General features: G+C 43.2%; 1 protein-coding gene across 1 annotated transcript in view; it reads left to right on the top strand.

The window, feature by feature from the left end:
- The window catches only part of KLHL2 (kelch like family member 2), a 110,557-nt gene that overhangs the window by 74,187 nt on the left and 10,647 nt on the right, over positions 1 to 25,723 (top strand). Inside the window, exons 6-12 of the mRNA XM_024218927.1 lie at positions 5,563 to 5,672; positions 7,314 to 7,430; positions 8,807 to 8,956; positions 11,077 to 11,194; positions 11,816 to 12,013; positions 12,751 to 12,852; positions 15,626 to 15,754. Of these exons, the coding sequence (XP_024074695.1) occupies positions 5,563 to 5,672; positions 7,314 to 7,430; positions 8,807 to 8,956; positions 11,077 to 11,194; positions 11,816 to 12,013; positions 12,751 to 12,852; positions 15,626 to 15,754 (924 nt within the window). The remainder of the gene's footprint in view (positions 1 to 5,562; positions 5,673 to 7,313; positions 7,431 to 8,806; positions 8,957 to 11,076; positions 11,195 to 11,815; positions 12,014 to 12,750; positions 12,853 to 15,625; positions 15,755 to 25,723) is intronic.

The following is a 25,723-nucleotide window of genomic DNA, read 5'->3' on the forward strand; positions in this document are numbered from 1 at the left end:
TTTTTTTTTTTTTTTTTTGGCTGCTTGGGGCAGCCAAAACCCTGGAGCCAGCCCTGGGAACAGGAAAACTGTTTGCTGCCTCTGGATGTAGAATATGCAGGGCAAATCACAGTATCTGCAGCAGATAATGTGAGGAAGAGGCGGGAGCCTAGGGGCAGCTTCAGTTCCTCTATGACTTTTCTTTTCTCATCCTTGTTCCCTGCTCCACTCCCTCCAGCTTCGGCTTTTATACTTCCAATCATTCAGCTGCTACCCCTCTGCATTCTCTTAGAAGTTTCTTGTTCTTCCCCTTCCTCTTGGTTCCTCTCTGGATCTGATTAGCTTCAAATCTTCCCTGATTCTTAGGCAGCTCTTGAAGAATCCCAGTTGAATGGAATACTTCAGAGGGAGGCTATCCTCTTGAATATCGGCAGAGTACTTGCCACTAGACCTGGGTGGAGAACAGCAATTCCGTTTTGCAGAGGATTTCAGATTTTGCTTTTGTTCTGATTTGGAATAAAAACCCTAAATTTCAAAATTCTCAGAAACAGAAATTTGAAGAAAATTCATTTAAAAAAGAAACATTTAATTTTAATAATTTCAAAACAAAATTCTGCCTGACAGCTGACAGGGAGCTAGAAGCCCTGGCTCTGTAGCAGTCCACCAAGCAGGCTGCTGAGGAGTTGGGAACCTGGGAGCTGTGGTTCCTCCAGCTCCTGGGCTAGCTGGCTCCTAGGCAGCTCAGAGAGCTGGGGAAGCTGGCAGGAAACTAGAGCAGTTTTTGAATGGAAATTCATTGAAATCAGCACATCTCTATGGAGCATTTCAATGTCAACAAAACAACATTCCATTGGAAAATTTCTGGCCATTTCTATCTGCCGCTCTATCTAGAATGAGGAATTTCTGGGAAACCTGGAAGAGTAGAAGATTGAGGTAAACCTTACCGTGAAATAGGTAAAACCGAAACACAAACAAGTTGTGGTTTCGTACAGCAATGGTACAAGAGGTGTAGAATATCACTTTGAAGTAAGATTAGGACCACTAGTGTTGCCAGCTCTTGCAGCTGCATTGCCTGTTTTGTGATATTGGGTGTTTACAAAGCCCCAGATCCTAACATTATGTGCTTACATGAGAACTTCAGCTTTTATATTAAAAAATAAAAACAAAACAAAAAAATAAGGTGCTTTTCTAGCCCTTGTGGTTGCGGAGAGAAGCTTGAAAATGTGAACCCTAAGGGCTCAAAACCAGAAGGCAAATCAAAAGACCCCAACTTTTAATATTTTGTTTAAATCACAAATTTTAATCCAATCACATTTTTGGAATACGGATCATTAGTTTTTAATGGATGGGGTTGGAAATACTTGTTCACTTAATTTCAAATTAAGATTCTGCTGTCCCTCTTGTGGTTCTGTTAGTTAATGTGAAGCATACAGACTGTTTGGTTGTAGCAGTACACAAGAGGTTTCTTAAGCATTATATACTGTGTGAAGGCAGTTATGTATTCTACCTTCAACACTGTACCATCTTTAGATAAATTATTGTTGATGAGCTATTAAAAGTGATCCCGTTCAGTTACTGTGTTCTTCCCTATTTTGATTTCTCATTACAATAATTCATTTGGCTGCAATTTCACTTGTCTTCTGCTAACAGGATATGTATCAAATAGTTAACAAGATCTCCTTGGTAACCATCTAACTCTAAAGAGGCAGCAGATAACAGCTTAGCCTTTTTTGGTAACTAGAACTTATTCAGACATCCACCTGCTGTGCTGTAGTTCTCCTTTGTCACTAGTGCATCAGACTGCAGGTTCATACATTTTCTCTGCTACCAGTAGCACTCAAGAACCCGAATCCTTGTAGCTATTGACTATCTTGTGGGTTGTTTGTTCTCATTTTTCCTTTCTTCACTGTGCTTTTCATCTGCTCATTTTTGGCTTTATGCTTTATTTTGTGCCTAACCGCATGCTAACCCCTTTGCTTAAACAGTCTTCAACTTCTTCAAACCCCTGTTTTCTTTTTGTCCAGCTCCTTTCTAAAATCTGTTTCTTTCCTTGAGGTTCCTTCCTACATTGATTTTTCTCATAGATAACATTTCCTGAGTTCTCATCTTGTGTATCTTATCTTTTGTTCCGATTGCAATCTCTTCTGAGCAAGGAACATGTCTCTTCCTATTCTGTAAAGTACTAAGTAAATCTATGGTATGGCATAACTCCAAATCACTTGTTAAAAAGGTGTTTACATGATTGATGGTTTACTATTGATTATAGAATATATTGTGTACTTGAATTGCATGGATGCTTAAATATCTTGATTGGTTTTATTAGGGAAGGATAAACCAGGGCTTCTGTACCTAAACTTTCTTTAAGGATTGGATTAGATCAGTGGTTCTCAACCTAGTTACCATTGTGTTATGTGGTCTGCATCCAATGATACCTGTATGGCCCTGAGAATGTCACATGGGCCACAGCTGTGTGCTGATTGGGCCACAGGTTGAGAACCACTGGATTAGATTAATTTAAGGATAGTCCCTTTTCCTGCTCTGCTTCCTTCCTCTCTCTTGAAATCCCAGTGCTTCTTGCCTATCTCTTTTATGTACATCTCCACAACTGACCTATGCCTCAGTTCATTCCATTGGCCTTGGCTGCCAACCCTTTTCATTCTCTAGGAAGTCTTAAGATTCTGTAAACTTTGAGCATATCCCTACATGGCTTAAAAAAGAGAGCAGAAGAGGTGGGAAATTCCTCCATGCCCTTATTTTACTTAGAAGGTAAATCTATCAGTTTGCTTTCGAGCCTACTCCTAGATTTGCAGGTTAGATTTTCTTGGGAGCAGAAACTTTCACTGAAATATCTACTTGAATCCAAACAAGATATTTTGCAAGCAAAGGATCTGTTTCAAATCGCCTTGTCATGCTTACTGCTTTAAATGACACATATTGTTCATACAGGGTAACTCATACAATTATTTTGGTTCATCTTATTTACTGGTTGTGTGTGTGGAGAACATACACTTATTTCAATACTCATACACCTTACGGGATTCTAATTAACTGTATCAACTCAGGAAAGGGACCTGGACATCATTTTGGGCACCTCAACTAAGACTTCTGCTCAAAGTGCAGGTGCGGTCAAGAAAGCAAACCGTGTTAGGCTACATATAGAAAAGGATGGAGAAAAATAGAGATAACATTGCAATGTTGTTATATAAATTAATGTTACTGCCCTGGCTGGAGTAACGTGTAACTGATTATCCCATCTCAGAAATCTATTGCAGAATTAGAGGAGGTTTAGAGAAGGGTGATGAGAATGATAAGAGGAATGGAAACACTGGTACAATGAGACATTGATTACCTTAGGGAAAGAATAAAAGGAGACATGAAAAAAGTATATAAAATAATGAATGGTATAGGGAAGGTAGATCAGGAATGTCTATTCTCCTTGTCTCATATCACAAGAACTAGGGGACATTCAATGAAATGAAGAGATGGCAAATTCAGATGATGAAAGCTAATACTTTTTACTCAACTTGTAATTAGATTGCAGAACTCATTGCCCCAGCATGTCATTGAGGTGAAGAATTTAGGAAGATTCCAAGAGGGATTGGATGCTGTTATTGATGATAACTCTAACTATAACAAGACTATCCAATGCTAAAGAGTATAGAAGGGAAGTAAAATCGCATGCTGATGGATTTAAACCAGTCTCTAACCATTGGGGATTAGGTGAGACCATCAAATGTGGGGAGTGGTGGGGTGAGGGCGGGAGTGGGAGAGCAGAGATTATCTCACATCATCTTATTGTGAGGTTTCTTGAACCTCCCTGTGAAGCATCTGGTGCTCCCACAATCAGGGACACGATAGTGGACTAGATGTCTTGATCCAGTATGGCATTTCCTATGTTTTGTGCTCACTTGTTTATGTTAAAATCTGTTTAAATATTCATCAAAAGGTTTTAGCATAGGGAGTTACTGAAGACTTATGTATGCGCTTTACTGAAAAATCAGGCTTCTCAACCTAGAAATCTTCAGTATTCTTTATAACTCTTGGTCTTAAACATCTTTATCTGTGGTAACGTATGTCATGCATGAAGTACTATATCGTATAATACTGGAAAAGGCTTTAAAATATAATGTTGGTTTTAATCTGTTTTGTCTACTCCTGGCTGGTCTTTTTATTTTCTGTCACTTCAAACGAATTTTTAAATTCCTAACATTAAACTGTCTCTTGTCTGTTAGGCATAGGTGATGAGAAAAAATCCCAGTTAATAACCACGAGGCTACCTTTTATGCCTATTTATAAGCAACCATGTCACTTTCAAGACTCTAAACCAGTTCTTTCAACCCATTTGGTGAAGAATTCCACCTTTGCACTTTTTTACTCTAAAGGATATTTTTAAAATATCTATCAGCCCCCCAATCCATACAGCGGGACAAGGCACTTAGTACCAACCGCCACAGCTCATGGCAGAGTCCAAACCCTCAGGGTGTAAATCCTGCAGGAGGGACCCAGCTGATGCCTCCTCTGCTTAGGAAAGTGCTACATCCTGGATAAGTGCTGTGTGCCAAACTTTCTCTCCCAGGATTTACACGTCCAGGGACACATAGCTTAAGCTGCATCTGCTTAAGCAGTCCATGCATGTCACTTCAGACCCAGAGGTGACAGTTATGACCATAGTGAGGCTGAATAAACCAGCATCAGTCAAGTACTTCCTTAAACTGAAGGCTTTTAGATGTAATATGCTGTAATTGTTAAAGTGAGAGGCAGGCGTCTATTACAAATAATAAATAATAAAATGTCTGGCTCTGCCACTGATTCACTGTAGACCTTGCTCAAGTCACTTACCTTCTTTGTGCCTCAGTTCACAATCTGTAAAATGGTTATAAGAGTTGCTCCCAGGGTGGCTGTGATGCTTAATTTAATGTTTGTAAGAGTCTAGAAATGCTCTGAAAGGAAATAGAGATGTGTAAAGTAATTAAATTATTTATGCTTTCTGAAGTGCACTTCAAATGCAGGTCACTGGGATCACTTCTAGAATGCTGACTGGGTAAAATTACTGTTAATGTTGAGGATTGTACTACAGGCTCTAAGTATATAGCCAAACAATCTATAAATGCGTATTCATGTTGTATTTGAAGTATTGGTGTACACCTTCCAATATAAAACTAGTGAAATATGAACAAGGGATCTTAAAATAAGGCATCCCCTACGGGCAAGTGGTGTGCGAACTTGACTTTCAAAGAATATCTTAAAGTGAAAAAAATCTATTTAATCACTATGAAAATTACTTCTAATGCAAGTTTTCAGTATCATTACTGTAAAACCTGAAAAGTTATTTTTGTGAAACTTTTGCATTTAACTTTAAAAATAACCTTTGCCTCTTTGAAAATGTATATAAAAGTTGCTCTGCTTGTGTGAAGGCAATGATCAAAACTTGAGGTGCTAGAGAATATTGTAAAATAAGGTATTGTTTATAGACTTAGCCACGTATGGTATGCTAAATCAATCTTGCTTTTCATGCTATTGTTTTATTGCTGCTTATAAACTATGCTCAGTGGTGTATGCTAAAGAGAACTTTTTTCTAAACAGAACAGCATTTTTCTGATGTCATACTTAGTGAAGAATTCCTCAACCTTGGTGTAGAACAGGTGTGCAGTTTAATATCCAGTGACAAACTTACAATTGCATCAGAGGAAAAGGTAAGATACATCTATCCTTTCTTCCTTTTGGATAGACAAAAAAAGTGTCCATTCTTCCCAGATCTTACATAATTTTTTGGATGGATTTTTTTGTTAATCCCTCAGTAAAATGGTTCAATTTGTTACACACACATAGTGTTCTCTGCACTTAAGGAAGTTTTACAGAAATGCTGTCAAGGTATTAAACCTTTAAATTAATCCCTTGACAGATTTGAGCTCTTAAGGATTCTAAGAATGCATTTAACCAGTTGACTCACAGTTAAAAGGTTAAAGCTTCCAGCTTTGGGGTAAACCAATCAATACATGTGTTAATGCAGCAATGTGTACGTAGTAATTGGCTAACAAGGGGACATACAATAAATTGGGATTTGCTTTAATTTAGGTGGGCGAAATTAGTGTTTTTGAAGAGTTTTTATATACCTGATACCTTTAATGGAAGAGGTACCAAAGTGGACAGCTGTCAAGCTAGATTGGTCTTCAGATTTAGGAGATAAGTGTCCCAATTTAAAAAAAATAGAGTGGGGAAGGGCTGCAAAAGAGATTGCTTGCTAGCTAACTGTGTATGACCAAAACATCTTTAAGGTATCTTTACGTTTTCCCATGCAGCCAGGTCCTGGTTCCATTGGAGTCAAAGGCAGAACTCCCACTAATTTCAATGGGACCAACACTTAACCCTTAACAAATACCTAACTAATTAGATTTACAAATATTTTAATTTTGAACATATACATACAATGTTTTCCCCCCCCTTAAAAATGTGCTTATCTCTCTAAGGAGAGCTGCGGCCATCCCATAAAATCTGTTCAAGAGGAGGCTGAATCCCCCTGTTCAGGCGCACTTAACGCATATAAGCATATTTGAACACAAGATGTACGGCCAAATGGTCACACATGCTTTATATAAACTAAAAAACATTTTAAAGTCCTTGTGAGCATAGGAGGCACAGCCATCCTCTTAGAACTGATGCCATGTTGCTATTCCCATGGTATCGTGAAAGTCTAGTTCTCTCACACACAGAAGTGCTTGACTTTAATATATAAATGTCTGTCTCTAGAAAGAGACACAGTTTTAATTCTCTGATTTTATAGAAACAATGAAGTATTGTGCAGTGGGAGAGAAATCACACTTGCCTTGCCCTAGTTGGTTGGTTATAGACTTTAGTGAGAGTCAAGTGTGATGACACCAGCAAAAACGCAAGGGAATTAGTTATGGATAGTAGTTATGGACTTCAGGACCTTAAGAAAAAGCAGGGTGGGGAAATAAGTTTACTTAGATGCAGGCTTTTATTGAGTTTACAGCACTAACTAAATTAGTTCCTATTGGAAAAGTTCAGATTAGATTTGTTGACAGCTTTCATAATAGTGAGAGTAATTTGACAATGTCCTAATCTACTGGGAGTTCTCATTGAGGAACCAGTAGAGTATGTATTCAAAAAGAGATTGGCTCACATACCCAGGGGAGATATTATATAGGATAACTATGTTGAAAGGATTGGAGTGGCCAATTTATGTGGCCTCCTATTTTTATGCTTCGGAAACTTTAGTCCAAGTGAAAATTGGCTTTGGGGTCACACTTGTACTTTCATACTGATGAATTTGTAAAACAGGTGGGGACTCATGGCATGTATTTGTTTTCTACAAGGTTTTTGAAGCAGTGATAGCATGGGTAAATCATGACAAAGATGTGAGGCAGGAGCTAATGGCACGCTTGATGGAACATGTTCGGCTGCCTTTGCTTTCCCGAGAATATTTAGTTCAGGTAAGTAAAAAGAAGAAGAATTCTAGCAAGAATTTACACACTCTGGTTTTACTATGATCCTGTCTGTCAGCAGCCAGATTTACATCCGAGTAATTTAATTATGTTTTAGTCTAATTGTAATGCTGTACAAATAGTTTCAAATGAATGCTTCCTTAATACATATTGTAAATAAGGGATTATTAATCTGACTATAGATTTTGGCTTCCTTTTGTAATGTAATCCCTTAAATAGCACATTTTTTGTTAGTGATTCTTTTCATGATTTTAATGGTTAAAAGTTAATGTTTTATATTTTAGTACATGGTAGCTAATGTTCTATCATTTTTAAATACACCTCTACCCCGATAGAACGCGACCCGATATAACACGAATTCGGATATAATGCGGTAAAGCAGCGGGGAGCCCCGGGCCCTTTAAAGCACCACCCGAGCCCCGCTACTTTACCGCGTTGTATCCGAATTCGTGTGGAGCCCCAGGGCTCCGGCAGCCAGGCTCGGGCAGTGATTTAAAGGGCCAGAGGCTCTGGCAGCTGCAGGGAGCCCCAGGCCCTTTAAATCCCCACCCGAACCCCGCTGCCAGAGCTTCAGCGGTGATTTAAAGGGCCCGGGGCTCCCCGCAGCGGCTGGAGCACCGGGCCCTTTAAATCACTGCCGGGGAAGCCGGTCCAGTCCAGCACGGCGTACCAGCTCTTGCCAGTACGCCGTACCGGACTGAGCCCGATATAACGTGGTCTCACCTATAAGGCGGTGAGATTTTTTGGCTCCCAAGGACCACGTTATATCAGGATAGAGGTGTATGTAGAATTCAGTGTCAAAGGAAGTCTATTTTATGTAGTTTAGATATACCACAGTTTTGCCAATTTTGTACGGTTATCACTTTGAACATAAGGCTTGATTAATGTCAGGATGCTTATCACAGATAATTGGCATCTTAGTCAACTAAAAGTTATTTATGTTGGAAATATAATCTTTGGTGGTCTAAATTTCTTCACTCTGTTTCTTGCTATTTTTCTGAATTGAGTTTCTGTTTAACGGGATCCTCTTGTTCAAATAGTTTATTTTATCTGAGCCTCTCACATTGTGATTTGGAAAAAACTAGAAATCTGCTTGACCATCAAGAAAATGACTAAAACCACTTGCCATTGCCTAAAATTATATCTTCCATTTAATAATTAGAAGGGTCTGTATTCTCCCATTTTTTCCCTAGGGACTTGGCATATCAACATTATGGTGTTTCCAGCCTTTAACTGCCTGGGATATGATCTACTAATTCCGTGCTTTATTTTTTCCCTGTAATGTAGGTTTATTTCACTTCAAATTGTGATTTGTGTTTTACTTTAAAATGCTGAGACCTTGTCAAACTTTCATTAATGCACAGAGGGTTGAAGAGGAGACGCTGGTAAAGAACAGCAGTGCATGTAAAGATTACCTCATTGAAGCTATGAAGTATCACTTACTGCCAACTGAGCAACGAGCATTGATGAAAAGTACTCGAACCAGACTGAGAACACCTGTAAGCCTTCCAAAGGTAAGACCTCTAACTTCTAACTTGCTGCCTTCTTCATATTCAGTTTTGTCTAAAGTTTGGGATGAAAGTGTAACACTGGATCGGGCTGTACCTGTGATTCTCCATTACACAGTCTTCCTACTAGAATTGTTCACCATTGAGAAGGGTGCAACATGGTAACAGCTTAGATCCTAAACTGACTGACAGAAACTTATTATGGAGTATAAAACTCATAAATGTCTCTGTTTTGGCTCTTCAAGGAGAATATGTTATAGAACTGTACTATTTTGAGCCCACAGAAGTTATGGTGCTGCTGTAGCATCTTAAGAACTGAAGTTATGGGTCTGGGGCGGGGGTGGGGAATGTAAGCCTGGATAAAATTATGTGGCCGTGTCTGATTCTGGAGTATTTTAAATAATCTCATTTGTTTTCAACTAACAATACTTGTGTTAAATACCTAGGCTCCTCTCCTCTTTCACCCAAATACAGAAGAAGTTTGATCACAGTACTATTATTCCAACTCAGCAGTGGCAGAATAGGAGCTAGATGTCAATGCCATTCCTCTGACTTCTGCATATTCAGTGAAGCTTTGCAACTAGTCTTCCCTCAAGAGGACCAAATCAAAGGCTAGATTCTGCTCTCAGGTGCACATTAACAATCCTCACTGACTTCATCTAGAAGCTGGATTCTCACACTTGAGGGCAGAATCCCCCCTCAAAAGTTCCCAGAGTATCTTTATCTTCAGCTTCCTGCAGAATGTGCTTACCACAACTGAATGTGATGGGTGGGTGGAAGGAAGAAAAGGAGACGGGGCTCTTTCCAGAGTCCTGACCGCATTTGGCTTATGAGGGAGGGAAAAAGGGGTCATACCTAAGTGGAGCCTCGAGGGGAACAGGAAGTGGCCAGACCAGGGGGGAGCACTGACCCACCATGTGCAGTGGAGGGAGGGAAGATATTTATACACCATGCATTCTGGAAGGAACTCTCCCATCAGTCACCGATCCACATCATTTACCCTCCCACACATGGGATCAGAGTCTAACCAGATTTTTATGATCTGTTGGCATTGCACTAGTAAACTTTTTTCTTTTGGGATTGGTAAGGAATTTTGCCCTCACTGCCAGATTGGCCAATGCAGGGTGGATTTTTGTCACCTTCCCTGCAGCATGTCTGGTGGGGTAGGTAAGGTTAGGTCAGGATGTTTGCAGCTTAGTATATAACAGGTGTCCTGTGCAGGATTTGTTACAGAGGGGCTCTGAACAGGGTTCAAAAAAGAGCTAGATAAATTCATGGAGGATAGGTCCATCAATGGCAATTAGCCAGGATTGGCAGGGATGGTGTCCCTAGCCTCTGTTTGCCAGAAGCTCGGAATGGGCAACTGGGGATGGATCACTAGATGATTACCTGTTCTGTTCATTCCCTCTGGGGCACCTGGCATTGGCCACTGTCGGAAGACAGGATACTGGGCTAGATGGACCTTTGGTCTGACCCAGTATGGCCATTCTTACTTTCTTATTCACTGATAATCAGGAGTTGGAAGTGGATTTAGAGGAAGGCACCACCTAAGGAAACGGAAAAGGGAGATTGTGGCTCCTAATTCCTGGTATAATGGGGAGACAGCTCCACCTTTTTCTACCCCCCCCCCCCCAACCTTCATAGGAGAGAAGCATGGCAGGGTCCCAGCAATAAGTTTGGAACCAGCTTGGAAAGGGGAATGGCTGACAGCAGACCTCCAAAATAGGTGGAAATTATTAAGGAAAGAGTGATGACCTGTACTGTATGATTTATTTCCAGATATATTAAGTGACTAAAGTTGTGGCCTAATTAAACTACATCCATTGCATCTTATCTTTATTCCTGTGTGGCCAGGGCAATTTGAATCTTTCCCATACAGCATGTATAACAAAGCCTGAATTCCTTTCTGTCTTGCCTCAAATACTGCCTTTGCTGGAAAGATCACAAATTGCATGTTTCAGAAATCTTTTTATTTTTTCTTAACTCGTAAGATATTAGGCATATATTTGGTGAAACATCTTTTGATTATTGGCTGTACAGAGAAATATTTTTCTTTAGCACTTTAAAGCCTTTCAAATATTCCCAAATGTGCAAATAAGCAGTAAATGTTGTTGATCCCCTTGCAGTTGATGATGGTGGTTGGAGGACAAGCACCAAAGGCCATCCGCAGCGTGGAATGCTATGACTTTAAAGAAGAGCGCTGGCATCAGGTAGCTGAATTGCCTTCTAGAAGATGTAGAGCAGGTATGTGACATGTAACCTAAGGGCTCTGTCTACAGCAATATTTGAAACCATGCTTATTCTTTCTTTACTACTTATTCTACGTGCCCTGAGAAGTGCTGAGCATAGATTTCAATGGGAGCTGCAAGTGCTCATCGCCTCTAAAATTCAGGCCACTTACTTAAATTACTTTTTAAATAGGGATTTAGATGCCTAACTTTAGAGCACCCAAGTTTGAACATTTGGTCTTTGTCTCTTTGTGCTTCAGTTCCCAATCTGTAAAATAGAATTTGCAATGATACCGAGGATAAATCCATTAATGTATACGAGATTTTCAGATACTACAGTGATGAGCATCTTTGTTTTATGTTTAAAGAATATGGAGAGAACCATTATGTAAAAATATTGTTTAAAATGGCATTGAATGTAATACGCGTGAGGAGCTGTAAGCGGAGATAAATCCAGCCTGAAGAACATTTTTGCATTAATGTCATGTAAAATTTAACACTTAAACTGAATAAATTGTCACTAAAAACCTGGTAATATAATGCAATCTATATTATAAATTGTTACTTATTAAACACTGATGTGCTGAGCACAAAAGAAAGTCAGTGGTAAGGGAAAGTAAACTCTTGTTTTTTCAAGGCATGGTGTACATGGGTGGACTGGTTTTTGCTGTTGGTGGTTTCAACGGCTCTTTAAGAGTTCGCACAGTCGATTCCTATGATCCAGTGAAGGACCAATGGACCAGTGTTGCTAATATGCAAGATAGAAGAAGCACCTTGGGAGCTGCTGTATTAAATGGGCTCTTATATGCTGTAGGAGGATTTGATGGGAGTACAGGTATTTTATCTTTAAATACTACTGTGTTGGTTATTACAGTTTTAGCTACTATTGAAATAATCCTGTCAGATTTACTTATGCATCTCGATATTGTTCCTGGCATTTCAAATGAAAAAGACCAGGAAAGCCAACTAGCCCTTTGTGTAGTTGAACATTCACAAACCATGTACTAAGTGGGAGCAATGATCTGCACCCCCACTTGCTAGAGTGCAGGTTCAAAAGGACTCAACAGCATCTGAGCCACTGCAGAGGCAAATTTCCTCCTCACTGTCCTACTACAGTACTCTGACAACTCCCTCATGAAAAATCTGAGCCTAGGAGCCCCCTTTCTGTGTGCACGTAGAATAGATTCGCTGTATGTTTTCTGTAATGTAAATATGCACACTTATTCCTAACTCTTAGTGACGTATGAAGTGTGTGTGTGCACACGCAAGCGATGTGCACATGTATGTATGTATGTACATGTAAGTGTTGGTGAGCAGAAGACTGTACCATATAGCTCATCATTTAAAAAAAGAAAGGGAGAAATTTTTCTGACTCTTTACAAAGACTTTATTCACCACTCCTTCTCCAAACATCACAATATGTTGTGGGCTATCCAAATGATACTTCCCAGGCCACATGTATAGCCATTAATTGTTCTTAGAAAAAAACCTGACTGCAAATCTTAGCACAGAGAATTTCTAAAGACTGGATACTGTGAAGATGTCAATCACAGATTTGTTCTGCTTAAACAGGTTTGTCATCCGTAGAAGCTTATAATATGAAGACTAATGAATGGTATCATGTAGCTCCAATGAACACAAGAAGGAGTAGTGTTGGTGTAGGTGTTGTTGGAGGTAAGTTTTTATGTCATCTGATAATGTTAGTCGTCTGCCTATGTCACTGTCTGTACATTTTGTAAGATTTTTTTTCTCAAATACTACATGTACAATAAATATATAGAATGGAAGGGTTTTTGCATAGCAGTCTAGTAGGGATGGCAAACATCCAAATGTCCTTGTTATTAACTGAGAATAAGACAAGTACAGTTCTGAAAGTTTCTGCCTTTTCTCTCTGCTAGTGTTCAAAAATCGGGGTACGGAATGGGACATTCTCAACTAAAAGGATAGATTAGTGGCACATTCAGTCAGTGACAAAGTAGAGAGAACCTTATTTCTGCAAGTAGGGAAAAAGTTAGCACAACCATCTATGCTATTTTCTGCCACATTGGGGAGCAGACTTTAAACTTTGTTTATATTTTTTCAAAACTCCTCTGTGAATATCATTATTCAGCTCGTGTGGACAGGGCATAACTGTTCTAATTGCTTTTTAAAAGCCATCTGAGAATAGGAAATATTTTGGTCATTAGAGTAAGAGATTAGTTTATTACCCCATCTTAGATGGCCTTTAAGAAACATGTAGATGATTATATCCATCCACTATCACTGGCACATCTTTTAGTAGAAACTGCTTTTGTTATGGTTTATTTTATTTAAAACAAAATATTAGAATACATTTTTAAAATAGTGTATTCAGATTTGTACCCTGCGTATTGAGGAATTAATAAGGACACAACCCAGAAGTGGAGGGCTATCCAGAAGATCTACGCTCTGAAGCTGATAAAAAAGGTAGACTGTGGGCCACGTTTTCAAAGGGACTTGAACTCAGCCTCCAGTTGTGTGCTCTCACACCAGCTTCTTTGTGTACTCTCATTTGGACATGTCAAACCATTGTTGTGTACACAAGTGATAGTACTTAAACTTGCCTTTAGAGAAGTGTGCACTAAGTAATGTGGAAACCATCTATTAAATAGTTGGCCTAGTACACCTAAAGCAAACTGAAAAATTTCCATAAATTTATAATTCGATGCTTCCAAACAAAGCTAGCAAAGTTTGATGCAAAAAGATAATCATCTGTCTGATAAATCTTCATTGATGTAACACAGCAATTTGAGCTACTCTGTTAGAGGTGTGGTTTTAATGGTATGGGAGCTGTGACGGGTTGGGTCACAGAAACCCTGTTGGGACTGCCGCCTGATGTGCTGAGACTACATCTGACCCCGTTTTCCCTGGCAGCTTGGGACTTCAGAACCCTGCCTTGTTGAGCCAGACAGGCCAGTCTGCTCCAACACAGACCCAGGGACTGAACCACACCCCCCCAAAACTGCAGACTTAACTGAAAACTGCTTAGAAAGTGCTCCTGTCTCTAGCATCCAGATACCCAGTTCCCAATGGGATCCAGACCCCAAATAAATCCATTTTACTCTGTATAAAGCTTGTACAGGGTAAACTCATAAATTGTCCGCCCTCTATAACACTGATAGAGAGAGATGCACAGCTGTTTGCTCCTCCAGGAATTACTTACTTACTCTGGGTTAATTTATAAGCAAAATGATTTTATTAAATATAAAAAGTAGGATTTAAGTGGTTCCAAGTAATAACAGACAGAACAAAGTAAGTTATCAAGCAAAATAAAATAAAACACACAAGTATAAGCCTAATACAGTAGGAAACTGAATACAGATAAAATCTCACCCTCAGAGATGTTCCAATAAGCTTCTTTCACAGATTGGACTCCTTCCTAGTCTGGGCCCAATCCTTTCTCCTGGTACAGTTCTTGTTAGCTCAGGTGGTAGCTAGATTTCTCCTGACTGCCACCTGTTTTGTTCTGTTCCACCTCCTTTTATAGCTTTGGCACAAGGCGGGAATCTTTTGTCTCTGGGTCCCCACCCCCTCCTTCTTAATGGAAAAGCAACAGGTTTAAGATGGATTCCAGTACCAGGTGACATGGTCACATGTCCTGTGAGACCCCAAGCCTTCATTCTTCCTGGCCTGACTCACAGGAAAGCTTGCAAGTAAATGGAACCATCTACAGTCAATTGTCCTGGTTAATGGGAGCCATCAAGATTCCAAACCACCATTAATGGCCCACACTTTGCATAATTACAATAGGACCTCAGAGTTTTATATTTCATATTTCTAGTTTCAGATACAAGAATGATACGTTTATACAAATAGTATGACCACACTCAGTAGATTATAAGCTTTATAATGATACCTTACAAGAGATCTTTTGCATGAAGCATATCCCAGTTACATTATATTCATACTCATTAGCATATTTTCATAAAATCATATGGAGTGCAACGTCACAGGAGCCTCCTGCTGTCCCTGTTCTGAAAATTTAAGCTATAGAAGAATTCTCCACCCTGTAATTTGCCAAGAAAGGAATTGGCTAGCTTTCAGTGCTGCGCAAACCTGAAATGGTTTGCCTTGTGGAATTTTTGATTAAAATTAGGGTGAGTGGCACCATGTACTTCAGTTGAGCAACCCAACATTTTTTGTTCATACAGTTGCTGAATCATGGAAACATATCAGCTTAAAATAACAGGGACCAGAGACTAGTACTTTTGGCTAATTGTTTTTATGTAGGATGTCCCCCATAATCACTCTACTGTTGTTTTTCGTAGTCTGATTTAGAGAGTGTAACTGAATTGTTGTTTTGCCTGTTTGCATATATATATATATATAGCACATCAGAGTCTACATATCTCTGTGTGTGTGTGTGTTAAAATACTTAAATTAATCTGTGTATACTGTGGGGCGGGGGGCTTGGTAATTGCCTTTCTAGGTATGCTATATGCTGTTGGCGGCTATGATGGGGCGTCACGTCAGTGCCTTAGTACGGTGGAATGCTATAATTCTAGTACAAATGAGTGGACCTATGTGGCAGAAATGAGCACTAGACGGAGTGGAGCAGGTGAGTGAACAAGAATTAACAAAATGAAAGCAAATTATTATATTGCAACCAAAGAAACACATTATTCCTTAAAATATAAAATACAGGCTGACTTTAATGGGACTCTTCAGTATATTTACTTTTATTGTATGATGCAGTTGACAGAAGCACTGCAGGTTACAAATGCAAAACTGTCCCATACAGTAAGGTTAGGCAAATGTTAACTATGCAGGGGTTTTCTTCCCCATTTTTTTTGTACCTTTTCATATTTACCTACTAGACTTCTTAGGCTTCTTGATATCATCATACGGAGTAATATACATGGAACATCACATCCAGTGCTTTTACATTTCCAACTGAACTCCATTAAGCAGCTCATTGAATCACAGAAATCAGATGAGAGAGGCCTATGTCATCTAGGTCATCCCTTTGTCAGTGGAGGATTGCTTTCTCTAATAGGGATTTCAGTCTAACTTGAACTGTGCAGAGTGATTGGGCTTCCACCACCTCCTTTGGAAGACTTGTTCTGCAGTCTAATTGATCTCGCTGTTAGGAAGTGTTCTCCTTATATTTGTCCTTAAGTTTCCATTCCTTAGTTTAATCCCATTACTTCTACTTATACAACCTTTGTTTCATCTTGAATAACCCCCTCATTACCTGTTGTTTACACCCTTCAAATATGTTTAGGCTATCATGTGCCGCCATCCCCTATCATTTAGTCAAGCTGTACACATTTATCTCTTTTAATCTTTCTTCATAAGTAAATCTCTTGTATCCTTCTTTGAACTCCCTTCAGTTTTTCTTTCTGGTATTGAAGTGCGCAGAATCTAAAACAGTAATCTAAGTGTAATCTCACCAAGAGCTATGTGTGTGTTTTTTATTTTAAATATAACTCAAAATGCCAGAGTGACATCTACTTCTTGTTCATTGAGATGATACTAATGCCATTTTGGGGCTGTAGAAGTATTTCCTAAGGCCTTGTTAAATTGGGAACTCAAGTCTAGTTTGCTTATCATTGTCATCTCTCTCTTTTGGTATTCTAGATTTTTCCAACTTATTGAATAGTAGTTTATTTCTCCAGATGTTTTCACGTGGTCTTTTCCAAATCAAATTTAATTTTGGTATATTTCTAGCCTCTTCAGGTCCCTTTGTACTCTGGATGTCTTCCATGGTGTTTCTAGGCATACCCAATTTAGTATCCAGCAGGAGTTGCATTAATGTGCTGCTTTCTCCTTTTCCTGATGATCAGAAGAAATATTGCTGTAAATAAGACCTAATGGAACTTGGATTCCTAGGTGCACCCCAATAAATTTTCTACCACTTCTCCAATATTATACCTTGCCTTCTATCATTTATTCTATCTTTATTTATTGAACTCTATCAAGTTTCTAATCTATGTAGCAGTACTTAAGTCCAATCCAAATTAATTATTTTTGAGTACTAATTCATGACACTGTATTAAAATATTTACTAAAATCCAAATACTTCATCTACAGAGTTCCATTCAGAGACCTATTTTGTAATTCTAGCTAAAAAATAACAAGAATTTGATTTGTTTATATCATACTTGCTTAAAATAGCTTGATTATTTTTTTTACCTAAAATTACAAAATTAGTGCATCAAGGAATCAGTATATATGTAAATATCTGGATTCTTAGTAAAGCATTTTAGTATCTCATAAAATACTACTAACTAAACTTCTTCTTCAAGTGATTGCTCATGTCAGTTCCAAGTGTGGGTGCACCACGTGCACAGTCGTCAGAAGGTTTTTCCCCTAGCAGTACCCGTCGAGTCAGCTGTGGAGCCCCTGGAGTGGCGCCCTCATGGCGATGTATATGGGTCCCTTCCAATCCACCGCCTCTTCAGTTCCTTCTTACCGCCAGTGATGGTCGTTGGAGCAGCTTTCCTTAGAAACCAACCCAGGGTTACACTTATATTGGTTTTATTAAATGCCGTTATTGGATCAAACGGGAAAGGGCTGGAGCTTATTCATGCACGCACACATTAATTGCGTTCAGACCCTCATGCACCCACATACTCACACAGGCGGAGAGTTACCGGAGACAGCAGAGGAAGCCGAGAAGCCAAAGCATAGTAGATCTGGCGTGTCCACCTGCGGTCACGGATCCGGGCCGGCGAGCAGGTCAAGAAGCAGGGGGCTTGTGTGCATGCCTTCTTCCTTTTTTGGAACTGGGTGGCTCCTATCACATACACTGAGTTTCCCTTCTGTGTCCGTCACTGAGAAGCATACCCAGGCCTCATTCCTTTCATGCATACCAGGTTCTTCTTTTCTTTACAGCACCCCATGATTGCCTTCTCAGGGCAGATTACATCAGACACACCTGGCTCCTGGCTCCAGGCTCTTTTCTCCTTGCAGTTCCTCTCCGACCAGTCCCACATACACTCCCTTATCTCCCCCACACACTTCCTTGTTCTCACACTCTCTGATTGCGTGATGGAATATTGCAAAGTTTGGAGGTTTATACAAGTGGTAACTGAAAAGGTTACAAAGCTTGCAAAAGTTACAAAATTTAAAAGGCTATGCTAAAAATAACTAAAGTTACAAAGTTTGCCAAAAGGTTACAGAACTTAATGATCATACTAGCAATGACTGAAAAGTTACAAATCTTACAATCCCGTTCTACTGGATTGAGTAGAGGCTTTACATAACACTTTCTCTCTCTCTCTCTCTTGCATTTAGCAAGTAATTTCCTAGTGGGCTGTTATACATTTTTCTGTAAATAGTTTTAAAAGTTGTAGTTAGTATTACGGTATGTCTACACTACGGGGTTACTCCGAATTTTCAGAATTCGATTTTTGGCAACTGATTGTATAAAGTCGAGTGCATGCGGCCACACTAAGCACATTAATTCGGCGGTGTGCGTCCATGTACCGAGGCTAGCGTCGACTTCCAGAGCGTTGCACTGTGGGTAGCTATCCCATAGTTCCCGCAGTCTCCCCCGCCCATTGGAATTGTGGGTTGAGATCCCAATGCCTGATGGGGCAAAAAACATTGTCGCTGCTGGTTCTGGGTACAGCCTCACCCCTCCCTCCGTGAAAGCAACAGCAGGCAACCGTTTCGCGTCTTTTTTCCCTGGGTGAACTGTGCAGACGCCATACCACGGCAAGCATGGAGCCCGCTCAGTTCAAGACAGCAGTCATGAACATTGTAAAGACCTCGCGCATTATCGTGCAGTTTATGCTGAACCAGAACCTGAAAAACCAGGCGAGGAGGAGGCTGCGACTGGAGCACGACGACGAGAGTGATGAGGACATGGACATGGACACAGAATTCTCTCAAACCGCGGGCCCCGGCGCTTTGGAGATCATGCTGTTAATGGGGCAGGTTATAGCCGTGGAATGCTGATTCTGGGCCCGGGAAACAAGCACAGACTGGTGGGACCGCATAGTGTTGCAGGTGTGGGACGATTCCCAGTGGCTGCGAAACTTTCGCATGCGTAAGGGCACTTTCATGGAACTTTGTGACTTGCTTTCCCCTGCCCTGAAGTGCCAGAATACCAAGATGAGAGCAGCCCTCACAGTTGAGAAGCGAGTGGCGATAGCCCTGTGGAAGCTTGCAACGCTAGACAGCTACCGGTCAGTCGGGAATCAATTTGGAGTGGGCAAATCTACTGTGGGGGCTGCTGTGATGCAAGTAGCCAAAGCAATCACTGAGCTGCTGCTACCAAAGGTAGTGACTCTGGGAAATGTGCAGGTCATAGTGGATGCCTTTGCTGCAGTGGGATTCCCTAACTGTGGTGGGGAGATAGATGGAACCCACATCCCTATCTTGGCACTGGAGCACCAGGGCAGCCAGTACATAAACCGCAAGGGGTACTTTTCAATGGTGCTGCAAGCACTGGTGGATCACAAGGGACGTTTCACCAATATCAACGTGAGATGGCCGGGAAGGGTTCATGACGCTCGCGTCTTTAGGAACACTAATCTGTTTAAACGGCTGCAGCAAGGGATTTACTTCCCAGACCTGAAAATAACCGTTGGGGATGTTGAAATGCCTATAGTTATCCTTGGGGACCCAGCCTACCCCTTAATGCCATGACTCATGAAGCCATACACAGGCAGCCTGGACAGTAGTCAGGAGCTGTTCTACTACAGGCTGAGCAAGTGCAGAATGGTGGTAGAATGTGCATTTGGACGTTTAAAGGGTCGCTGGCGCACTTTACTGACTCGCTCAGACCTCAGCCAAACCAATATTCCCATTGTTATTGCTGCTTGCTGTGTGCTCCACAATCTCTGTGAGAGTAAGGGGGAGACCTTTATGGCAGGGTGGGAGGCTGAGGCAAATCGCCTGGCCGCTGATTACGTGCAGCCAGACACCAGGGCGATTAGAAGAGCACATCAGAGAAGCTTTGAAAACCAGTTTCATGACTGGCCAGGCTACGGTGTGAAAGTTCTGTTTGTTTCTCCTTGATGAAAACCCACCCCCTTGATTGACTCATTCTCTGTAAGCAACCCACCCTCCCCCTTCGATCACAGCTTGCTTTCAAAGGAAATAGTCACTATCATTTAAAAATCATGTATTCTTTATTAATTGATTATAAAAAGAGGGAGAGAACTGACAAGGTAGCCCGAGTGGGGTTTGGGAGGAGGATAGGAGGGAAGGAAAAGGCCACTTCAAAAGTTCAAATTAATGACAGCCTTTTGGTTGGGCTGTCCACTGGGGTGGAGTGGGAGGCTGCACGGAACCTCCTCCCCCCCCGCCCGCGTTCTTACACGTCTGGGTGAGGAGGCTATGGAACATGGTGATGGAGGAGGGTGTTATACAGGGGCTGCAGTGGCACTCTGTGATCCTACTGCCATTCCTGAAGCTCCACCAGACACCGGAGCATGTCCGTTTGCTCACGCAGCAGCCCCAGCGTTGCATCCCGCCACCTCTCATCTCAAGCGTCCCTCCTCTCCTCACGTTCGTCCCTCATGGCCTCACATTCACTGGTAGCTTTCCTGTACTGGGATACCGTGTCCTTCCACTCATTCAGATGAGCTCTTTCATCGCGGGTCGATTGCATGATTTCCGAGAACATTTCGTGTCATGTGCGTTTTTTTCGCCGCCTTATCTGAGATAGCCTTCGGGACGGAGGAGGGAAGCTTGAAAAATTTGCAGCTGCGGGAGGGAAAAACGGGAGAGAATTATTTAAAAAGATACATTTTACACAACAATGCTTATACTCTTTCACGGTGAAAAACACTATTCGCATTACATAGCACATGTGATTTTGGTACAAGGTCACATTTTGCATCTTGTATTGAGTGCCTGCGGCTTTGGTGTTAGAGATCACAGATGCAGGGCCGGGCAACAGAATTCGGCTTCCATGCAGCCATGGTAAGCCATTGTCTTTCGGCTTCTGCAACCTTCATAAAAGCAACGTTCTCCTTTCCCATACCAAGCAAAGCCCGTTGAGTGCTGCGGTTTTCCTGTTAACGTGCAGCAGCAGAAACCAAACTAACCCCCCCCATCCAATTCTCTGGGATGATCGCTTTATATCTCCCCCCACCACGTGGCTGGTATCAGGGAAGATCCCTGCTAGCCAAAGGTGAAAAGCTCAGCGCCAATTCCCCCTCTTCCCCCTACCCTCCCACCCCGGCTTGGCGAACTGCAGGGAAGGATTTCTTTTCAGCCACAGGCAAACAGCCCAGTAGGAATGGCCACCTCTGTCCCCTTAATTAAATTCCCATATTTCAACCAGGTTACCATGAACGATATCATTCTCCTGAGGATAACACAGTGAGATAAAGAACGGATGTTGCTTGAATGCCAGCAAACACCGGGACCATACGCTGCCAGGCTTTGTCATGCAATGATACCAGATTACTTGCTACTAGCATGGCGTGGTCAAGTGTCCTACCACGGAGGATGGAATAAGGCTGCACTACCCAGAAACCTTCTGCAAAGGCTTTTGGAGTACCTCCAGGAGAGCTTCATGGAGATGTCCCTGGAGGATTTCCGCTCCATCCCCAGACACGTTAACAGACTTTTCCAGTAGCTGTACTGGCTGTGAATGCATCCCAAGTCCTCAGGGCAAATTAATCATTAAAAAACGCTTGCTTTTGAACCATATTTTGTATTTACAAAGGTACACTCACCAGAGGTCCCTTCCATGGCTTCATGATCTGGGAGGGTACTTCAGTCAGGCTGAGAAAAAGATCCTGGCTGTTGGGGAGAACCGAGTGCTGTGTGCTCTCCTCAAGCTCGTCCTCCTCCTCCTCATCTTCCCTGTCCGCAGAATCCTCAGGCATGGCTGAGAGTATCCCCTCCTCGGAATCCACGGTCAGGGGTGGGGTAGTGGTGGCGGCCCCCCCTAGAGTTGCATGCAGCTCAGCGTAGAAGCGGCATGTCTGCGGCTCTGCCCCGGACCTTCCATTTTCTTCTTTGGTTTTCTGGTAGGCTTGTCTGAGCTCCTTAACTTTCACGCGGCACTGATACGAATCCCTATTGTGGCCTCTCTCCATCATGCCCTTGAAGATTTTTTCAAATGTTTTGGCATTTCGTCTTTTGGAACGTAGTTCTGCTAGCACGGAATCCTCTCCCCATGTAGCGATCAGATCCAGTGCCTCCCGTATGGTCCATGCTGGTGCTCTTTTTCGATTCTTGGACTGCATGGTTACCTGTGCTGATGAGTTCTGCGTAGTCACCTGTGCTCTCCACGCTGGGCAAACAGGAAATGAAATTCAAAAGTTTGCGGGGCTTTTCCTGTCTACCTAGCCAGTGCATCCGAGTTCAGATTGCTGTCCAGAGCGGTCACAATGGTGCACTGTGGGATAGCTCCTGGAGGCCAATACCGTCGAATTGTGGCCACACTAACCCTAATTCGAAATGGCAATGTCGATTTCGGCACTACTCCCCTTGTCGGGGAGGAGTACAGAAATCGATTTTAAGAGCCCTTTATGTTGAAGTAAATGGCTTCGTTGTGTGGATGGGTGCAGGGTTAATTCAATTTAACGTTGCTAAATTCGACCTAAACCCATAGTGTAGACCAGGCCTTAGTGTTAGTAGTTAGGTTTTAGCTGCGGGTTTCCCCCCACACCACCCTTTGCTCCCGCCGGGGACTGGGACATGTCTTGGCCTCTGGGTTTCAAGCTGTGTGGATCCTGCCTGAAGCCCATGATAAGGGGAGACTCACACAAATCCTGTCTGAAGTGCCGGGGAGGGGCACATCAGGCCGACAGGTGCAAGATCTGCAGGGGCTTCAAGCCCAGAACTAAAAAGGAGCGGGACTTTCGGCTGAAGCTCCTCTTGATGGAGTTGTCCCTTCATCCCCAGACGGCATCTGACCCGCGCTCGGTACTTTGGTGCACAGCGCGCCGGCCTGGGTGTGGGAGGCTTCGGCACCGAGAAAGGACTCGGTTAAGGAATCTCAGTGGCACCATAATTCCCCGGCACCAAAGACCGCCTCCAGTGCCAGCACAAGGCACCGCTCCCGTTCGCCGGTGCCGTACAAAAAGAAAAGAGCAGTCAGAGTGCTCCCCCACTAAAATAGTGGAGCAAGCAGGCACCAGTGGGGTGCGTCCCACATCAGGACACTCAGCCTCGGCCCCATCTATACTGGCGCTGTTAACTTCAGCTTTGCGGGGAGGTCCATTGAGTCTGGTCCTGGTGGACTCCCTAGTGCACGAGGACCTGGAGGACGACATAGGCCTTCTGTCCACACCGGACGCATTTGAAACGGCCAGGGACTTGATCGCCATGACAGCACAGTCCCCCTGATCTGGCATTGGCACTGGCTCTACAGAGGGGAAATGTGCCATCCAAGGCAAGCCAGCATCGATGCGGCACCGATCATCCTCGCCACAGCACCATTCCCCGGCACTGTTTCAGTCTGCACCGCCCTGGTCACCGAAATCAGACTATTCTTCGGAGGCGGATGCAGATGCCTATGTCTCTAGGCTAGCCGGTACCGTTCCCGGCACCATCTGAGGCAGAATGAAGGGCAATCGGTGCCTGTGATGTCCTGGCCCCCACAGTGGCAGGGGCCAGCCCAGTGGCCCTTTTGGACACTGTGGGCCTACCACCAAGCCCAAGAGCTGGGTTCCAGATCCCTGTCAGTGGCCTCGGAGGTTCGGATCCCTCCTTCAGCCACCTCAGTAACCCGGGAGTCTCCCCATGAGCAGGACATGGACGTCCAGGTCAGCGCTGGGCACCAACGCTATCCCCTGTGCTGCTCAAGGTGTCACCACTCAGGACGACCCTCGTGAGCCAGAGGGTCAAGAAGACCCAGTGCCCCCAAGGGCGGCGGCGTCCTCCTCCCCAGATGAGGTGGTGGCGGGTACTTCTACCATGCTGCCTGCTATAGACTCCAGGGCACATCAGGACCTGCTTAGCAGGGTGGCCCAGAACCTAAATATGCAGGCAGAGGAGGTCTCTGAGGAGACTGATCCAATGGTAGACATTCTGGTGCCTAAAGGACCTTCAAGGATAGAGTTGCCTCATATCAAGACTATCCAAAACACCACTAACGTGTTGTGGCACACACCCGCCTCTATCCCCCCACGTGGACAAGGGGGTGGAATGCAAATACTTTGTGCCATCCAAAGGGTACGAGTGGCTCTTTATCCACCTGCAGCCGGGTATGTTGGTGGTGGAGGTGGCTAACCACAAGAAGCGGCAGGGATAGCCGGGGTCTACCCCCAAATCCAAGGATGCTAAGAAGCTGGACCTCTTCGGTTGGAAAGTGTACTCCACTGGGGGACTCCAGCTTCGCATAGCAAAACCAGCAGGCGGTCCTCAGCCGTTACTGCTACAACTCCTGGAATACCTTGGCCAAGTTCCAGGAATTGCTCCCCGTGGACTCCCGCTCCGAGTTTGGCATAGTCTTGGAGGAAGGCAAGGTAGAAGCAAGGACCTCGCCACAGGCCGCCTTAGACTTTGCAGATTCGACTACCCGCACGATGGCTACTGCCATAGCCATGAGGCGCAGCTCATGGCTTCAGGTCTCAGGGCTCCCGCATGAGGTCAGAATACTATCCAGGACCTACCCTTTCACTGTTCTGGACTCTTTTCAGAGCAAAGAGACTCTTGGCTTCTGGGCTCGGAGACTCACAGGCAACCCTTAAATCCCTGGGAATACACATGCTGACCCCCCAGCAGAAGCTGTTCAAACCTCAGCCCGCCCCCATGCTTTTACTCTGCTCCTCCCAGACAAGATTATAATAGGAAGCGGGGCAGGAGTAGCAGGAGGCGCCCCGCTCAGTCCTCCTCCGGCCACAGCCAAGTGGTGGCGAAACAGCCCTCGGCCTCAAAACCAAACTTTTGAAGATGCACCTGAGGATGGAGCACCAGCCCAACTCCCGGGTCCTTCCCCTCTTTTTGCGAATCGTCTATCCCATTTCTACTCTGCCTGGTCTCAAATAACCGCAGACCAATGGGTCTTGAGCACGGTAGAATTGGGATATTCTATCCAATTCTGTTTCCTCCCGCCTTCCCACCCACCCTTCCCATCCCTCTTCAGGGACCCTTCTCATGAGCAACTTCTAGTGCAGGAGACGCAAACGCTCTTGCAATGTGGGGTGGTAGAGGAGGTTCCTCTGGAGTTCAGGGACAGGGGGTTCTACTCCCATTATTTCCTAATCCCCAAGGCCAAGGGTGGGCTCAGGCCCATTTTAGACCTGCAAAACCTCAACAGATTCATGAAGAACTTGAAGTTCCGCATGAACTCCCTGGCTTCCATCATTCCCTCTCTGGATCCGGGGGACTGGTACGCCGCCTTCGACTTGAAGAACACGTACTTTCACGTGTCCATAATCCCGTCCCATAGATGATTCCTTCAATTTGTGGCCAACAACATCTACTACCAGTTCACGGTCCTCCCCTTCGGCTTATCGGCAGCCCCTTGGGTGTCCACCAAGTGCATGGCAGTCATGGCAGCCTTTCTGAGGAAATGACAGGTGCAAGTATTCCCGTAGCTGGACGATTGGCTAATCAAGGGTCGTTCTTGGGCCCAAGTGGAGGACCACGTGAGCATCGTGTGCATGAC

This window comes from Terrapene carolina, unplaced genomic scaffold (assembly GCF_002925995.2).
Source record: "Terrapene carolina triunguis isolate 2854851 unplaced genomic scaffold, T_m_triunguis-2.0 Scaffold66, whole genome shotgun sequence".
Lineage (NCBI taxonomy): Eukaryota > Metazoa > Chordata > Testudines > Emydidae > Terrapene > Terrapene triunguis.